At 39.4% G+C, this 17,104-nt stretch overlaps 1 protein-coding gene across 5 annotated transcripts in view; it reads left to right on the forward strand.

Annotated features, from left to right (window-relative positions):
* PPP1R12B (protein phosphatase 1 regulatory subunit 12B) overlaps positions 1 to 17,104 on the forward strand; it is a 266,457-nt gene that overhangs the window by 223,958 nt on the left and 25,395 nt on the right. For all 5 annotated transcript variants that reach the window (XM_049858432.1, XM_049858422.1, XM_049858423.1 and 2 more), the window contains one exon: positions 13,829 to 13,845. In XM_049858432.1, the coding sequence (XP_049714389.1) occupies positions 13,829 to 13,845 (17 nt within the window). The remainder of the gene's footprint in view (positions 1 to 13,828; positions 13,846 to 17,104) is intronic.

Below are 17,104 nucleotides of genomic sequence, written 5' to 3' on the forward strand. Positions count from 1 at the left end.
TATCTTATCCTCTGAATGTCTGATACTGCATCTAGGACACTATCAGTCTGGAGCCCATTTTTTACTCAACTTTATAATCCATTGTCATGGAATGGGAAGTATTTGTATGAACAGTGCTAATTAAGGGTACAATCTATTAACTTTTTTTTTTTTCTTCTAATTGAAACCAATAGTGTATCTTTTTTAATATCTCACTCAAGGAAGTCAATAAAGCAAGAGTAGTAGAGCCTGTGGGAATAAAAGTAATTCCCCCATCTGGAGCCATTACATGAATCCTGGATAGATACTGGGCTAGTTAAGGCCTGTCCTACATAGAGTTGGATCAGATAGAAACTGAAGTCTCAATTTGTTGACCAGAGAAACCGGGAGTTTTGAAGACATCAGCTCCTTTACTGGAGTTTCTGGGTGACAGCACATAGATGCCAACCCTGGCCTACTCATCCCTCTGATTTTATGCTTCCATTATAAATGGATATCAAGGCCACCTGCCCCATTTTGAACCCTCCCACAATTGAAATTCCATGAGCACCTATTATGTAGCCCCATACTGAACACTGGAAATCAGAAAAGACACAGTTCCTGCCCTCAAGGAATTGGCGATCTAATCAGGGAGATAAATAAGCGATGTTCTAATAAAAATATGTAGGTATGGGGTATTTTAGGAGGTCAATCAAATGGTAAATGTATTAGCCTGATTCTTTTTTCAAGAACAATAGGAGCTAGATGGGCAAAGAATAAGGAAACAGCACACTTCAAAGAAAAAAAGGGAAGTATGGCATTATTTTGAGAGCTGTAGATCACTGTGGTTAGAACAAAAAAAATATTTAGGAGTGTAATAGGAAATGAGACTGGAGACAGCAGGGGCCAGGTCATGAGGGGCTTAAAATCCCATTCCAAGGATTTGAGATTATCCTGTAGAAAAAGAATTGAAGATTCACAGTAAAGTTACTGTGATCAGATTAGCATATTTAAAAAATAACACTGGAAGCTATGGAGGCTAAATTGTAGAGAGAAGACTAAGATCAGTTGGCCCATGATTGTAGTATTCCAGATGAGAAGCGACCAGTAAGACATTCTCAGGGCAATACCGAGAAGCGTTTGGCTGTTTAGAAGGTAGAATTGACAAGACTAGGGAACTAATAAAATGGGGGCAAGGTGAACCTGTTGGAGGGCAGACTCAAGGATGGCTCCCAGGTCTTTATGTGACGTGGTAAAAAATGGTATGAAAAAAACTGAGTTGGCAGACTGGAGGGGAAGGGATGTAGAGTGGGGAAATGGTTTCAGTTTTGGATATGTTGAGTTGGAGGTACTTTGGAGTGACATCCAGAAAGTAGTTTGTCTGAAGCTTAGAAGAAAACTATGGGCTGAAAATGTTGATATTTACAATTGAAGCCATAGGCTTGGTGAGATTGTCTAAGGGATAGTTGTAGCATAAGAACTGAGAGTAGCACATTGGAGGAGTAACAGCCAACAGATGGAGGTGTACTGCTGCTGCTTCCGTTGTCTCCTTCCTGTCCAGTTACACCGGAGTCACATGTGGGAGACACAGCAGGTCGTACATCTTGTTTCTTTGTTTGGTGCTATTATAGTCAACCTTATGTTACAGTGATAAGTTTCTGTTCTCAAAGGATCCAGAAATTTAGGAGGTCAGTTAAGGGTCAGTTGGTTAAGTGTTTGGGCTCTAGTTTTGTTTTCAGTGCATAGCCAGTTGTATAAACAGGGATTTTTCCCCTCCTAAATGTTCCCAGGTTATTCAGCATTGTGTTCTAGTTCTTCTTCTTAATCTCATAGTGTTTGGGTGCCCTGACCATTCATTAGCATCAGAAGGCCAAAGGAAAATGATTAGAGTTGGATTTTATCAGTCTTTTATTCTTCTCCAGCCTCTTTTTGGGTCTGTTCTTGACCTGCTTATAATGTAATAAAAAAAAAAATGTAATAGGTGGTGGTTATCCTCAACTGGGGTGTGAGTTCTCATCACAGCTCCGAAACCCAGCAACCTTCTTTGGTTTCACAATGCAGGGAGCTGTACCAATAAAACGATTGGATAAAGAGACTAAAAGTGTGTCTGAACTTCAACCTCTTCATGGTTAACTGTAAAAGCAACATTTTCGTATAGGATTTGTCATATCGTTGTATGCATTTCCAAAATCAATTTCAGACAGTTGGTTACCTGAGAGAGGATATAATTATTTAGACAGTAAAATAATAACCTTAAATGTCTGTAGGTTAGAAAGGGTAAGTAGGAATTAGCCCGGATAATAAAAATCTACAAATAATAAAAACTCTGTACTTGAGTGCTAAGGAATTTGTTTGTGCTTTTATTGCTTTTGCAGCCAACAAGCATTGGCACAGCCAAAGGACCAAGGAGAGACAAAAGAGACAGAAAGAGAGGAAAAATAGGAAAAACGGTGTTAGTATCAGTAGCTGACAAGTATAAAACGTTTACTATATGCTGGATTCTATACCAAGCACTTACAGATATTGTCTCATTTAATGCTTCCGATAACCTTATGCACTGGGTCTCATTACTCCCATTTTACCAGTGAGGCCACTGAGGCAAAGAGGAGTTAAGTAATTAAGATTATACAACTAGTAAATGCTGGAGCTAGCAACCTGACCCCCAGAGCCTTGGTCTTAATCACCAAGCTGTGTAGCTGCTCCAGGGAAACTACTGAGCCTCCATTACCTAAATAGCTCCTGAATTACTGCCAGTATCCCTGACTATTGAATGTGATTTGAAAAGGGAGATGGTGACAATAAAATGTATTTTAAAGGAGGAAAAACTTCAGAGAATAATATAGGAAGTGACAAAACTAAATTAGTAAAAAGTCAGAATTTTATATCATTTTTAAATAGGTAGAGTTTTATTATTTTTAAGTATCTATGACAAAAGCACTGGCTTATTGCTTTGCGAAAGAATCTTCTGTGCCCTTTGATCTTGTTGGCTAGAGTCATTTTTAGTGAGTGTATTAACTGTATGAAAATACTCTAAAGCCATTTGTAAGGGCTCAAAAATGGATCCTTTAAATACAGCATGTCTCTTATTTTGTTTATGCTATTAATTTTCTTTGTAAATAATTCTTAAACAGATGGTACAAAGGTATGCTTCAACTCAGGACCTGTTAAATTATAACAAGCTCCGAATTAGGAGGGCCTGGATTACTAAGGCTTTTCTTATCTCAGGGACCCTTTCCCCACCAAAAGGGCAAATAAACCAACAAACTGTGAATGGGCTACATTTGTAAAATACCTGTCTTGCTCTGGGAGGTGGTTTAGCCCCCTAAATCCAAAGAGCTTTGTGCATCTGAAGACTCAAGGTCCAAACAGGGTATAAAAGGCCATATTTAATGGAAGAATCGAAGAAAGCACCAGTCTTCATCTTTCAGGGCTGCCAGTAGCATTTTGGGAAACTATGGCCGTAGCAGGGTCCCAGCTTCATCACATCGCACATGATAATTTCATTTTCTGTGACTACTCATTTTGAAACTCAAGGGCGATATATCTAGTAGGATGCAAAAAAAAAAAAACACTAGCTGCTATTCACTACCTTTTCTGGCTATCCTTTTTATTTACTGTGTGCACCAGGTAGTCTAGTATTTGATTACATTCAATTGATCTCTTTCCTGCATTACTCTCTAATTGTTTTATAGGTGTTCTTTGCATGCCTCCACAAAGAAGACCTCTCTGAGGTCAAGGAGCCATGTCTTAGATTTCTGTAAATGTCTTTTATTCTTCTAAGTACTACTCACAGAGCTAGGCAAACACAGATACTACGTAAATACAAGGTATGAACACCACTGCCTATTTAAGATTTGATCTCTCTGCTCATATCCCATTTGACCATCTGGAAAGGAGTCAGCCACACACTAGGTAATCCTATTTATGAAATGAAGATCAATCATAGATCTTCCCAAGGCAATTCAGATTCTTGTTTATTGCAGTTCGCAAGTGTATCTATGGATCCTAAATATGTGAGTTAATATTTTGGTTTCTGTAGGGACAGAAGAAGACTTAATAACAAAGGAAATCACTGACTTTATGTGGAACCTACTTAGTAATGAAGTCTTACGTTACTGAAGTCCCAGGTATTTATTTCCTCTTGAAAAGTGAGGTCTAGAAAGTCTTGCTAACCCCTTCACAAAGGCTTTGATTCACAGCCTATTCCAAATAAAATTAAAATTAACTGCTACCCAAATAGGTTTCTAGACGGTGACATTTACCATATAAAAAAATCCATTAAGGAAGCCTTTTTTTTTTTTTTATTGCCTAAAGAGGTGCAAAGGTAGTCAGTAACATCTATTAAAGAGCCTTGACGGAGTAATGAGGAGAAACCTGGAAACTGAGTTAGAGAAAAAGAATGAAACTCAGTCACGCAATGAGATTTAAGGCCTACTCTGTCATTTAGAGTTGACGTCATCCAACAATAACAACAACAGGGACTTGTTAAATTTATGACTTATTATATGCGGAATTTACTACCAGTATTTTTGGGGATGTGATCAGCCTTTTCTTATATGTTCACTGAGGTTTTTTTGTTTTGTTCTGAATATATTTCATGGGCTACTATGTTTCAGGTGGCTGTGCATACCAGTGTGGACCTAAAATCCTACCCTATGCGGAAAATAAAAATAAATGTTAAGTATGAGAGATGTGTCCCATACGCCAGAGCCACTATGCCAGAGCCACTAGGTTTAGAGCTCCTCATTTTCCTGTTGGTCGTTTTCAACATGTGTAGTATGCAGTGTGTGAAAGGCTGGGTAGAGAATATGCCCAAGTCTGCAGATGTATCTATGGATCACAAGAGTTTATGCCTTGTCTTTAAAGATAAAATGACTTGCCTCTGATATTTTAGGGAGGCCTTAGTATATTCATACATTTTTTTCTAGATTAGTTTTGTGAGTTCTAGAAAATTTTCAGAAGCTGGGAATATCTACAGAGAAAAGGTACAGACCTGCATAGAAAAATATAAGCTATAAAGTTCTGATAATAAATACTTAGGTAACATATACGGACAAGTAGGTTCCACGCAATGTTTTAGGTACAACAAAAGATGAGTCTGTTTCTATCATTTAATGAACTTATTAATATTTTTTTATGTCATTTAATGAACTTAGTGATTTTTCTTTTAAAATATAATGAGTGAGTTTTACTAAAATATATGAGGTGACATTATATGATCTCATTTCTACATGCAATATTAAATTGATAGGGTAGTTCCAATCTGGCATATGAGATTTTTCAGAAATATTTATAATATAAACTCATGGTAAGTGGTATGTTTCCTGACTTTCCTATTTAGCTGTCTCTGTTTCATATGTATTTAGTAATTGGTGAAGAAAAATCAAGAAATAGAATATGGTAAAAGTATTTGTGATTAAATATTTGCTCTTAAAAGCTAACTTTTGCCAGAAGTGTACTCTCTGACACCTACATACATCCACGCACATGGATGCAACCTTTCCCAGCGAAGGCAGTGCTTTTGGCTTTATTCTAATTCTAATTGTATATAATCACCCAACTGCAGCTGAGAGGCCATGTACGATATATATTGCTTACTTTGCAGATGTTATAAACTAGACCTTTTTTTTTTTTTGAAGGAGTATCATTGTGATAGTTGGAATTTCTAAAACGGCCCCCCACAGATGTTCCAGCCTACCCCCCCAGAGCCTGTAGACATGATGAGCTGTCACTGTCATGATTATGTTGTGCTATATGGCAAAGTTGACCTTAACACAGGGGAATTTTCCAGGTGAGCCAGGTGATCTAATCACGTGAGTGCTTGAAAGTAGTGAGCTTTCTCAGCTGATGGCAGAAGGGGAAGCCAGAGAAATTCCAAGTGTGGAAAGGAGTCAGTGTGACTTTGCTGATTTGAAGATGGAGGGGGCCGTGTGAGAAGGAATGTGGGCACCTCTACAAGCAGTGTGCATCCGCTAGCTGACAGCCAGCAAGGAAACAGGGACCTAAGACCTACAGCCACAAGGAACTGGATTCTCCCAACAACCTGAATGAGCTTAGAAGCAGATTCTGCCCCAGTCTTCCAAATAAGAACCCAGCTAGCAGACACCTCGGTTTTAGCCTAGTGACAACCTAAGCAGAGAAGCCAGCAGAGCCGTGCTGGACTTCTGACCTGTAAAACTGTGAGTTAATAAAATGGGTATTGTCTTAAGGCGCTTTGTGGTAATTTGTTATAGCAGCAATAGAAAACGAATACAGGCTTCATCACCCCTGTCCTCTAATACCACATCTGCATAAATCTTGAAGGTTTTTTTTCTACCCTTGTATGTATTTCCAAGTTGTTCAGGATCCCCAAATATATTACTGTGGCAATACAGGCTCAGAGAGATCCAGTTCAAACAAAGCTAGAGACTGATAACCAAAACAAAACCACACTTGCTGTTGGAGTCGATTCTGACTCTTACTGGCCCTATAGGAAAGAGTAGAACAGCCCCGTAGGGTTTCCAAGGAGCAGCTGGCAGATTCGAACTGTTGACCTTTTGGTTAGCAGCCAGGCTCTTAACCACTACACTACCAGGACTAGAGTCTCCTTTAAAGTTTCCCAAGAACCCCATCTGTTTGATTTATGAAGGGCACTCTTCTCTGGAGATAGAAGGCTAGAAAACCTTTGTCTCTCTTAAACATATAGTCCCATGACTATAAAGATTCTTAAAACACAAAAAGTTATAAATTATATTATTTTGCAGTTAACACAGATAATGATTAGGTTTTCAATGACCCTCAAAATCTGAAGGACCCTTGCTACAGCCACACTCATTTCATTGGCTTGGTCATTATCAGTCATTAATCTGAGAACATTGAAGAGGAAGGCCAGTTCTCCGTGGGCCATCCCAGAATAGCTCAGATTGTTTTCCTGGCTCCGCTGGCGCACAAGAACATTAAATATAAAATGTTCCTTCTGGTTAGTCGCTCTTCAAGGAAAATGTAAATAGGAGATTTTTTCCCATCACTGTGGGGTCAGGCCCTAACTCCAAAGGAGCGTGAGTTGCCCCCGTTTTGTCCTTGGCAGTAGACATGTGACTTGGTCTCATTCCTTTCCCTTAGGCCCAGCTTTCCAGAGCCACGGTTTTATTTTAAACTTGGACCAAGGAGTTTGGTTTTAATTATGTGCCTTCCTGAACTTCTGATAACTTTAAAGTTAAAAGCTTTTGTGGGGATTTTTCTAAGCTAGTCTCTGGTGTTTTGAGAGCCCTCCACATTTCACAAATCAAAACCAGCCTGGTTCCTGTCCCTTTCCACCATTGCCATATGAATAAATGGTGATCGTCACTCTATTCTTTTATTAGAAACAGCACTCAAGCGATGAGATTATCATGGAAGAATTTCAAGAGGCAAGAAAAGCAGGAGCCTGCTTCTTGTTTGGGGGGTGTTTTTAAAACTGTGGTCCGTCTAGCTAATCGTTCCTCTTACCTCTGCTGTCTTCATATTCGTTTCCGAGCAGCTTTTAGCCCCTTCTGCTCCAGTGTCTCATTCACAATATCTACTGCCCCCAACTGAGCCATAAAAGCTATGAAAGTAAGTCTTTCTCTGAACAGTTTTTATCTAGTTCAGACTCACCAGAGTCTCCTCGTAATGGCTATCATTCATTTTTCTTCAATAGAAGGTACAGCAACAATCTTAAACAAAAACTGAAGTTCCTCTAAAACTTCTGGATTGGAGCATATGACATAATACATTTGTGTATTAACCTACAAATTAAATGGAAGACTCATGCCTTTTCTGAAATATCTGACTCTATCATGTATAGATAAGCTATTCAGACCTACTTAAAGAGTAGAGTAAGAATAACTTTTAATTTTTTAAAAGAGCATGCATAGAAGAGAGAAAGTGGAAGGATGAGGTCATTTCTAGAACATGTTATTAGTTCCCATCGAGTTGATTCCAACTCATGGCGACCCCATATGTGCAGAGTAGAACTACTCCACAAGGTTTTCAAGGCTGTGACCTTTCAGAAGCAGATCAGGCCTGTCTTCTGAGATCCCCCCAGGTGGGTTTGAACTGCCAGCCTGGCTAGTAATCAAGTGTTGAACTGTTTGCACCACCCAGGAACTCCTTCCAGAGCACAGGTAAGAGGCTAGCCTCCAGAAGATCGTAGATTTGACTTGGATCCCTAAACCCTGTGTTCTAGGACTCCTTATTTCTTATTTCCTCTAGGGTAAGGTCGTAGAATCAATCCTCTTCTCTATGAGAACCTTTGGTGTTCATTTCCGCAGCCTGGATTCTACTTGCTTCTTTTGGTGTCACTTTCTGGCTCACTGTACCTCCGAGACCACTTAAGAGAACTCCCACTCAGTCTTATCTCTTGCTCTGCAGATTTTCTCAGGTGTCCCCCTGAAGGGTAGGCAGTTGGCTTTTTAGAAAGAGGAGCAGTGTCAGCGCTGGCACTGCGAACTGCACTTAGTCTGAGTGACAGCAGGTTGAAGAAGAAAACTTGAAGTCTCCTTTACCAATTCAGCCGCTCTGCTCCTTTACCCAAGGAACCCAAAATTTTCTCTCTAAATCTAACCAGTGTTTTTTCATCAAACCTCAGATTATCTAGGCTATCAAGAAGCCAAATAAAGCAATAGTTCCCGGGGGTATTCTACCAGTGAAAATCGGGAAGTATGATATAAACACCTAAGCCATTTTATTTTACCAGAAGGGGAATTAAATATTAAATCTTGTATACTTTTTTGAGCTATCTTGCCTTCCAGCCTATAAGAGCAGTCTTCTTAGGCCAAAAAACTTAAAAGAAAACCATGTTTTTTGCAGTGAGAACACCATCTTCTTTAGAAATCTCAGTTTTCTCCTCTCTTTGAAATAATATTATTTGCATTATGTTAACTGTGTTATCTATTGCATCCAAATACTGGTAATCTGTAAGGTTTTATGAAGAGAGCTCTGTCCTTATTGGTTGGGTTGACCTTCCCAGGACATTGTTAAGACTAACTTTTGAAGGCAATAATAAAAAAAATCCAAGGATTCCAGATAGCTCCAGAAGAAGTCAGATAAAAGCTGGAGGGAAAGGAGGGAGTGTTAGAAGAAGTGAAGAAAGATTAAGGATTAACTTGGAAACTCTCTTTTCCCTGATGCCTGGATCTGGGTAAACTGTGTCTAGATCACTCATCCCCTACACACTTTTATAAAAGTTCACCCCCTCAAAAAAAAAAAAAAAAGGATAACGAGGCATCTTAACACACCTTAAAAAGATGATGAACAACAGATTGTGGTATTTGCTTTTAGCTCCTCCTGGCAAGCAGAAGTGAGAGTGTCACTCACCAGCTCCTTAGATGGCTATCTTTGGGAAGCATCTCCTGCAGTCAGCCTGTAGGGGCAGGAACTGGTGTGGCAATGACAAGTTTGAGCATCATTCACACTACCTCCTGCCACATGCTGTCACCTGTGGAAAAGTTAATTCAGACCTCTTAAAAACCTTATGGAATCTGCCTTTTCATATCCAGGAACCCCATGGGCTTTTTCTGATGGCCACGTGGTAGTACTAACCTTTGTGTTTTACATCACCCTCCTCAGTGGAGGCCATACAGTGCACACAACCATAGTGTCCGGTCACACATCTGAGCATCTGAGCACTTTCTTAGGTCTGATGACAGGGCATAGTTTCATTGTGCTTCCAAAACTTTCTGGATGGAAAGGGTTAATTACATACCATTATTTTAGGACTAAACCAATAGAAATTATTAGCCTAATTATATATATATATGTGTATGTATATAATGGCTAAGATTGATAAAAAAGATTGATACCTGGTTAAAATCCTAATTTTCTCTTTTAGTGGAAAGAAAAGCTTGTTTCTTTACTATAGAGGCAGCTGCTAGAGTCTACACAGCAGAATTTAAAGCAGAAAAAGTAGCTTAAATCTTACCCAACAAATTAGATATTTATAAAGAGGAAACTGTGTGTGTGTGTGTGTGTGTGTGTGTGTTTTAAGCAAGGTTAGCACATTTCAGGAAAAATAGCTAGCAAATAGACATGATTTAATTGTCAGAAAGTTCATCAGGCCTTAGTCTGTGCACACCAAGCAGAAATGGGTTTATATTTCAGTAGGAGGAAGAAAGGGCACAAAGCAGACCAGCTTGATTATAAATGGGTCATTTTTTATGTACCTAAGAGAGAGTGGAAACCCTGGTGGCATAGTGGTTAAGTGCTACTATGGCTGCTAACCAAAAGGTTGGTAGTTTGAATCCACCAGGTGCTCCTTCGAAATTCTATGGTGCGGTTCTACTCTATCCTATAGGGTTGCTATGAGTCAGAATCGACTCGACGGCAGTGGGTTTGGGTTTTTTATTGTTGTTGTTAAGAGAGAGTGTGGAAAGCTTGTCTTTGGAGAGCTTGTCAAGAATGGTTCTCCCATGTAGATGATTAGTTTGAAGTCTGCTCTGCCTAGAAGTAGTGAGAGGAACTAAATGGTCTCCTAAATTATTGTCTCATTTGATTACACGTGAACTCAGTTCCTTGGATCAAAGGTCTGATACTCAAACTGCCATAAATAGCCTATATAAAAAAAAAAAAAAACAAAAAACCCATAGCCTATATAGTATCCTTATAATTAAAAAATGAAAGAGAATAGAAGGGGAGCTGGAACAGGGAAGGGACCTGACATTTTAAGAGTGTACTTCCTCATAATTATCACATTTAATTCTTACCATAAGAGTAATTGTTGCCATCTAAGATACTTTTTTTTTTTTTAAGATACAACTGGAGCCCTGGTGGCACACTGGTTAAGAACTAGAGCTGCTAGCCAAAAGGTCGGCAGTTCTAATCTACCAGCCACTCCTTGGAAACCCTACTGGGCAGCTCTACTCTGTCCTATAGGGTTGCTGTGAGTTGGAATCGACTCAGCAGCAGTGGGTTTGGTGTTTTTTTTGTGAGATACAACTATTGGTCTCTTCCTGTCCAGAGCAAAGGAGAGTAAAGAAAAACAAAGATTCAAGGGAGCAATTAGTCCAGAGGACTAATGGACCATATGAACTACAGCCTACACGACCCTGAGACCGGAAGAACTAGGTCATGTGTGGCTACCACTACCAACCGCTCTGACTGGGATCACAAGAGAGGGTCCGAGACAGTGCGAAGAAAAATGTAGAATAAAAAATCAAATTCACAAAACAGACCAGATTTACTGGTCTGACAGAGACTGGAGGAATCCTGAGACTATGGCCCTAAAACGACCTTCTGAGCTGGAACTGAAGCCATTACCAGAGACCTTTCAGCCAAACAATAGGCAGGCCCATAAAATAAACAATAACACCCGAGGGGAACATGCTCCTTAGAACAATCAACTAAACAAGATCTAAAGGACAACATTCGCCCAAAGCAAATATGAGAAGGCAGGAAGGAGTAGAAAATCCAGACAAAAGGAAATGAACCCAGAGTAGGAGGGAAAGAGTGCTGACACGTCGTGGAGAATGCAACCAATGTCATGAGCACTTCACGTGGAGTGAATAAAAAATTATTTTATTTTTTTTTATTTACTTCACGTACAAACTATCAAATGGGAAACTAATTTGCTATGTAAAGTTTCACCTAAAGCACAATAAAAAATTAATTAAAACTGGGCAAGTAATTGGTAACTTGCCCAAGGTCACATGGCTAGAAGATGTCAGAGCAGAAATCAGCACTCAGGTTCAGCCAAGGCCATCACACTGCTTCCCAGAAACATTAACAATTCAGTTCAGTGAGTGTTTATTGAACACCCACCATGTTCTGTCACTGAGGATATAACTGGAAACAAAATAGGGATGGATCTGAGATAAAGAAACTTTAGAGAAACCTCCCATAACAATATTTTTCTAAAAAACGTATGATTGTGTGTGAGTGGGTGGGTGGCTGTATGTGTTTCCATAATACCATTTTCTTAAAACTCACTTCTTTGAGGAAGCCTTCTTAGTTGGAGCCCACCAGTTACTCCTATTATTGTCTTAGCAATTACTTGTTTGTTTGCCCTTCGATGTTTCCGACAGGTATGTTAATGATGTCCACGTTATTCTCCTGGCTTCCTCCTGCTGCTTATTCTTCTTTGGTGCCTCCCTGCCTGCACACAGTGAACTCTTGAATACAGCAGAGGCTTAGCATTTGCTTCTTTTTGACTTGTCACAATTTTCTGTTTTCCCTGATTGTGAATTTTAATTCACCCAGATGCTGTCAGGCTGGATCTTACCACAAAGCTAGTGAGGGAGCATAGCCAGCAGCCCAGCTTCAGTTTCGCTTTCATACTTCCTTATATATTAAGTAATTCTTCAGAGGTGATTAAAATTTAGTTTTCTTTTTGAAAAAAAATAATAAAAAAGGCTTCAGGTAGGACAAAAAAAAAAACCTTAATTAATATTGATAAAGTGGCCATCGAGAGCGTGGGATATGCATATGGCTCTTACTGGAGATCAGTTAGAAATGTACAAATGGAGAAAACCCGGAATTGTCCTGAATTTCAGATTTGCAAGTCTGAGGATTCTCAAAGAACTCCAGGTGTATGAGAATGAAAGATACCCTATGTACTTTTCTTACTCCCCCATCTCAAATGGGGCATGTCTTTATGTTAAAAACAACTTTGTTTAGTGCTAACAGTGGTGCTTAACTAGAGCTCTGCAGTCAGAAATCACCTGGGGGAAATTTTAAAAACAGAGGGGAAGGCCTCGCTCCAGGTGCACTGAAAGAGAGTCGCCAGCATTGAGGTTAGCGTGTGTCCACACTGAAAAAGCACACAAGATAATTCTGATGGACGTGACCCCTGATTTAAAGAGAGAAGGATTTCATAGGGAAAAGCCAGCTTTGAGCATGGTCACCCTCTTTAGTCAGAGGTGCTGTCACACCACACTCACCTTGTGACACAATGTTGGCTGAAGTACCAGTGGCTTCCAGGGACTGTTGAATGCATCAACAAGACAGTGTCGTTCAGCGACTTCTCAGCAGATCAAGGATGCGTTATTCATGCTGTAGGTTACCAGACTCTTGTTTCTCTTGTTCCTTCTTTTGTCTGTCTTTGAGGATGTTGTTGTTCTTTCGTACCTCAACAGAGGAAATAAACACATTCAAATCAAATTGAGTTTTTATTTGCATGGGTTGTTAAAAAAAAAAAAAAGCAGAGGGATAGGAGGGTAAAGGTCATCTAAGGTAAAAAAATAAATGTAGAGCACAGACTTCATCATTTATGTTGTTCAGGTTGTTTACAGTGACCACAGGTAACCAAGCTTGCAGCCTGCATCTATCAAACTCATCCCTTCTGAGACCTCAGAGCACTTCCTTATCCTTTTCATTCCTTATCACCATCCTAGAGACTAGGGCGGACCTTCTCCCCCGATCCTCTCATTTCCCTCACGCCTCAGCTTTTATTAGAGATCTGGGAGGAAGCCAGGAGCTGTCCCATTTTAGAACTGGTAAATTACAGTACTTACTTAAGCCCGGGTTGGAGGTTTGTGAATTGAAAGAAGTTAATAGAATGAATACTGAGGCCCAGAGAGACTGTCACACAGAAGGTCAGTGGCAGTCACACCGAGAACATAAGGTTTATTTGTTAGTTTGTGAGGAGAGAGCCGGTTTTTCATCACTTTAAAATTTGCTGACTTCCACTTTAAAAAAGATGCTGTCCCCAGAGTCCTAAACGTAGTGTGGGTCATGGAATACGGAGACGTGTGAGCTAGAGCGAAGCCGCCTGACTCCCTTTGGTGCAGCCAGTCGAATTGCTTTTCTTAAATTGCACCTCTGTCTCCAGCTATGAAGTTGAGACATCTGATTTGAAAAATGCATTTATAAATGGAAGTAATAAAAATAAGTCCCTTGCTAATGCTGTGTTTTTGTTTTTGTCTCCTCCTTTCTCTAGCATGAAAGACTTTCTAGGTAAGAACTTTTCCTGTTTTATATGCATGCTTAATACTTGCGAGTAAATGCAGGTCTAATTAAACTTAGCTTTATGTGGTTTAGTATGTTTCTGCATTCTTTCCTTCCTTTTCATTTCCACAGCCACCACATAATTCAGACTTCTATTATCTCCTGCCTAAAGTCATGCAAAAGCTTTCAGCTCACCTTCCTGCCTCCAGATTCTCCCCTTGCCAGTTGGTTTTGTGTAATTCCACTAGATTAAATTTTCTAAAGCACCAGCATACCACATACTGTGCCAGGAGTTAGGGAAACAATGTGAATTAGGTACTACCCTTACCCTCAAGTAGCTTACAAATTTCAATACGGTGCGGTAAGTGCCGAAACAGCAGTATGGATGGGTATGATGAGCGCTGAGAAGAGGCGTTTAACTTCATCTGCTGGTTCAGGGAAGCGTTACTGTAGATTGGCTATCAGAATTGAGATTAAGGTTAGACACTGTCATTTAATAGTGGATCCAGCACAATACCTGTACCTAGATGGTGCTCAGTAATAATTTGTTAAATGAACTCAAGACCTGTTTGGCACTTGCTGAAAAATTAAGGAAGGATTTCAGACTTTCATATAGTTTGGGAGATAACCCTCTGTAATTTTTCACTTACATCCAAGGGTACAAAACTGATCGTCCTGAAGAATAAAATAATGGAGACCATGGAGCCAAAAGTTGGAACCTCTCCTTTTCCACTGTCCTTTGATAGAGAAATCAAGAGATGGAGGTGGGGGCGGGGGGGAGGTGTAGCTACGGCCCCACACAGGGCAAACGAGTCTCCTCCTGTAATTTGTTTGGTAACTGAGCTGGTTTACCTTACTAACATAGTCTAAAATTTACAAGCTTGCATGTATTCGTCCTCTGCTTTCCCTCCCACCAGGCACCAGCTGGGATAAATAATTTACTTCCAGCATAGCAGAAAATGTCTTAGTTTTACAAGATTGGTACACAGTGGTATTTGCTATAGTTAATCGTTTGTGAACTTCGTTATATTATAATGGTCATTTGTGAAAGGAAACTTTCCCTACAGACTTCAAAATTTGCTGTAAAGCTGTAGTGAATAAAACAATGAGATGCTAGTTCAAGAATAAACAAAGAGATGGATAGAAAACCCCTCAAAAAAGTTCCGTATAAAAGACGACTTTCAACTCAGCAGAGAAAGGATTGCTCACTAAGTGATAAATGGGACAGTTGACTGTCTACTTGGGAAAATAGTCTTCCCTCCAGCCATAGGAAAAAAAATAGATGACAGATGGATTGCAGTTGTGAAGAGAAAAACATTTTACCACAAAAATAGTAGAGAATATTTTGATCTTTATATAGGAAACACCTTCCCAAACATGATACTATAAAAGTAAAAATTGTCAAATTTCATTATATAAAATTTGAAATCTCTGCTAGTAAAAGACACCATAAACAGAGATAAAAATTAAAGTGGGAAGAAGATCTGCAACCTATGTTAAACTAAAAAAAAAAAAAAACAACCTGTTGCCGTTGAATCAATTCCAACTCGTAACAACCCTATAGTACAGAGTACAGCTGCCCCATAGGGTTTCCAAGGAGAGGCTGGTGGATTTGAACAGCCATCCTTTTGGTTAGCAGCCGAAGCTCTTCACCACTGTGCCACCAGGGCTCCACAACCTATGTTGGACAGTTATTAAAATCCTGCTATGTAATAGGCTCCCCAGATATAACAAGAAAAAGAGGATTACCCCATTCAGAAACAAGGATGAGCAACCAAAGATGTTGAACCTCACTAATGATTTAAAAATGTTAAAATGAATGACTGTAAGATATTATATTTCTAGTGGTGGACTGGAAAGGATTAAGCCTCTCTGGAGGGCAGTATTTATACTTTCTTCTTTTTTGGAGGGCAGTATGGCTATATATATCAACATTTAAAATATATTTTACCCCTCGAATGAGCAATTCCACTCCTAAGCTTTTATTCTAAAGAAATAACCGGACAAATGCATAAGATTTGTGCTTGTTGTAGCATTGTTTATAAGTAGCTAAAAATTTTGAAACAATATAAATGTCTATCAATATAAGATTAATTAAATAAATTATCATGCAGCCGCACAATGGAAGACTATGTGGTCATTTTTTAAAAACAAGGCAAATCTTTTTTTATGTACGTGGTAAGATGCTCACGGTTATAGCGATAAGTATGGGGGGGAGTGGCTAGACAACAACACACATTATCTGATTTTATATATATAAATATATCTTTTAATGTATTTACTTGTGTGTTTTAAATCCTGCAAAGATACAAACTAAACTGTTAACTGTGGTTATTTCTTGGGCAGGAGTATATGATGGCTTTCACTTTCTACTTTAGATGTTTCAGTAGTCCTTAAATTTTTCTACAAGCATATGTTGCTTTTGTAATCAGGAAAATTAATAAACCAACTCCTATTTACAAAAACAAAGAAGGCTGCTATGGGACTTAGCATCTCTGTAAGAGAAAAGTGACCATTCATGTCATTAGGTGCTAATTACCTTGCCTCTCCCCTTTCTGTGTCCTCCTTCTTGCTCCCCTACCTCTTCTCATGCTTATTTCAGCCCTCCCCCCACCCCCAACTTTGGCAATAGTGACCATGGGATAGAGACATCAGATGCAAGTTCTACAACTATGCCTCTTGAGACCATCCCAGCTCCAGGAGCTGGAACCCTGCAGGGTTGGTTTGCACACAGCAGTTTGATATGTCCCACATTTTAGTTTGAAAAGCATAAAGCCTGAGAAAAGGATAAATCAGTGTTCAGGATCAGGATGATAGTTGTACATTTAAATAAGCCTTAGTTTTCAGATAGTCAGTTGAGAGACCATTCCCTTAATGAACTTTCTGATACTGGAAATAAAACCACCATCAACTCTGGAGTGTTGCTCACTTACTGGAAGATGTATAAATCCTAATCATAGCAGTCTCCACGTGGAGTATAGATGAGAAAGAAGAAAACTAGCTATTTTGGCATTGTGATGGTACCACTGAAATGTTTGGGATACCAGCAAACCTGCAGTACATCTAAAGAGTGTACATATGGTGCTCCAGTCGCCATTCTTCCCCCATTCAACTTCCAGCTCAGATCTCCCAGTCCATATGTTTCTGATTCATTAGCAGTTCATTGGAATCATTTTCCAAGAGTCATTGAGGTCCAAGAAACTTTTGCTCTTAAAACACACTCTGTTGAAGGAAACTGCTCAAACCTAAACTAATTTGAAAAGCTCTA

The sequence above is a fragment of the Elephas maximus genome, chromosome 18 (assembly GCF_024166365.1).
Source record: "Elephas maximus indicus isolate mEleMax1 chromosome 18, mEleMax1 primary haplotype, whole genome shotgun sequence".
Lineage (NCBI taxonomy): Eukaryota > Metazoa > Chordata > Mammalia > Proboscidea > Elephantidae > Elephas > Elephas maximus.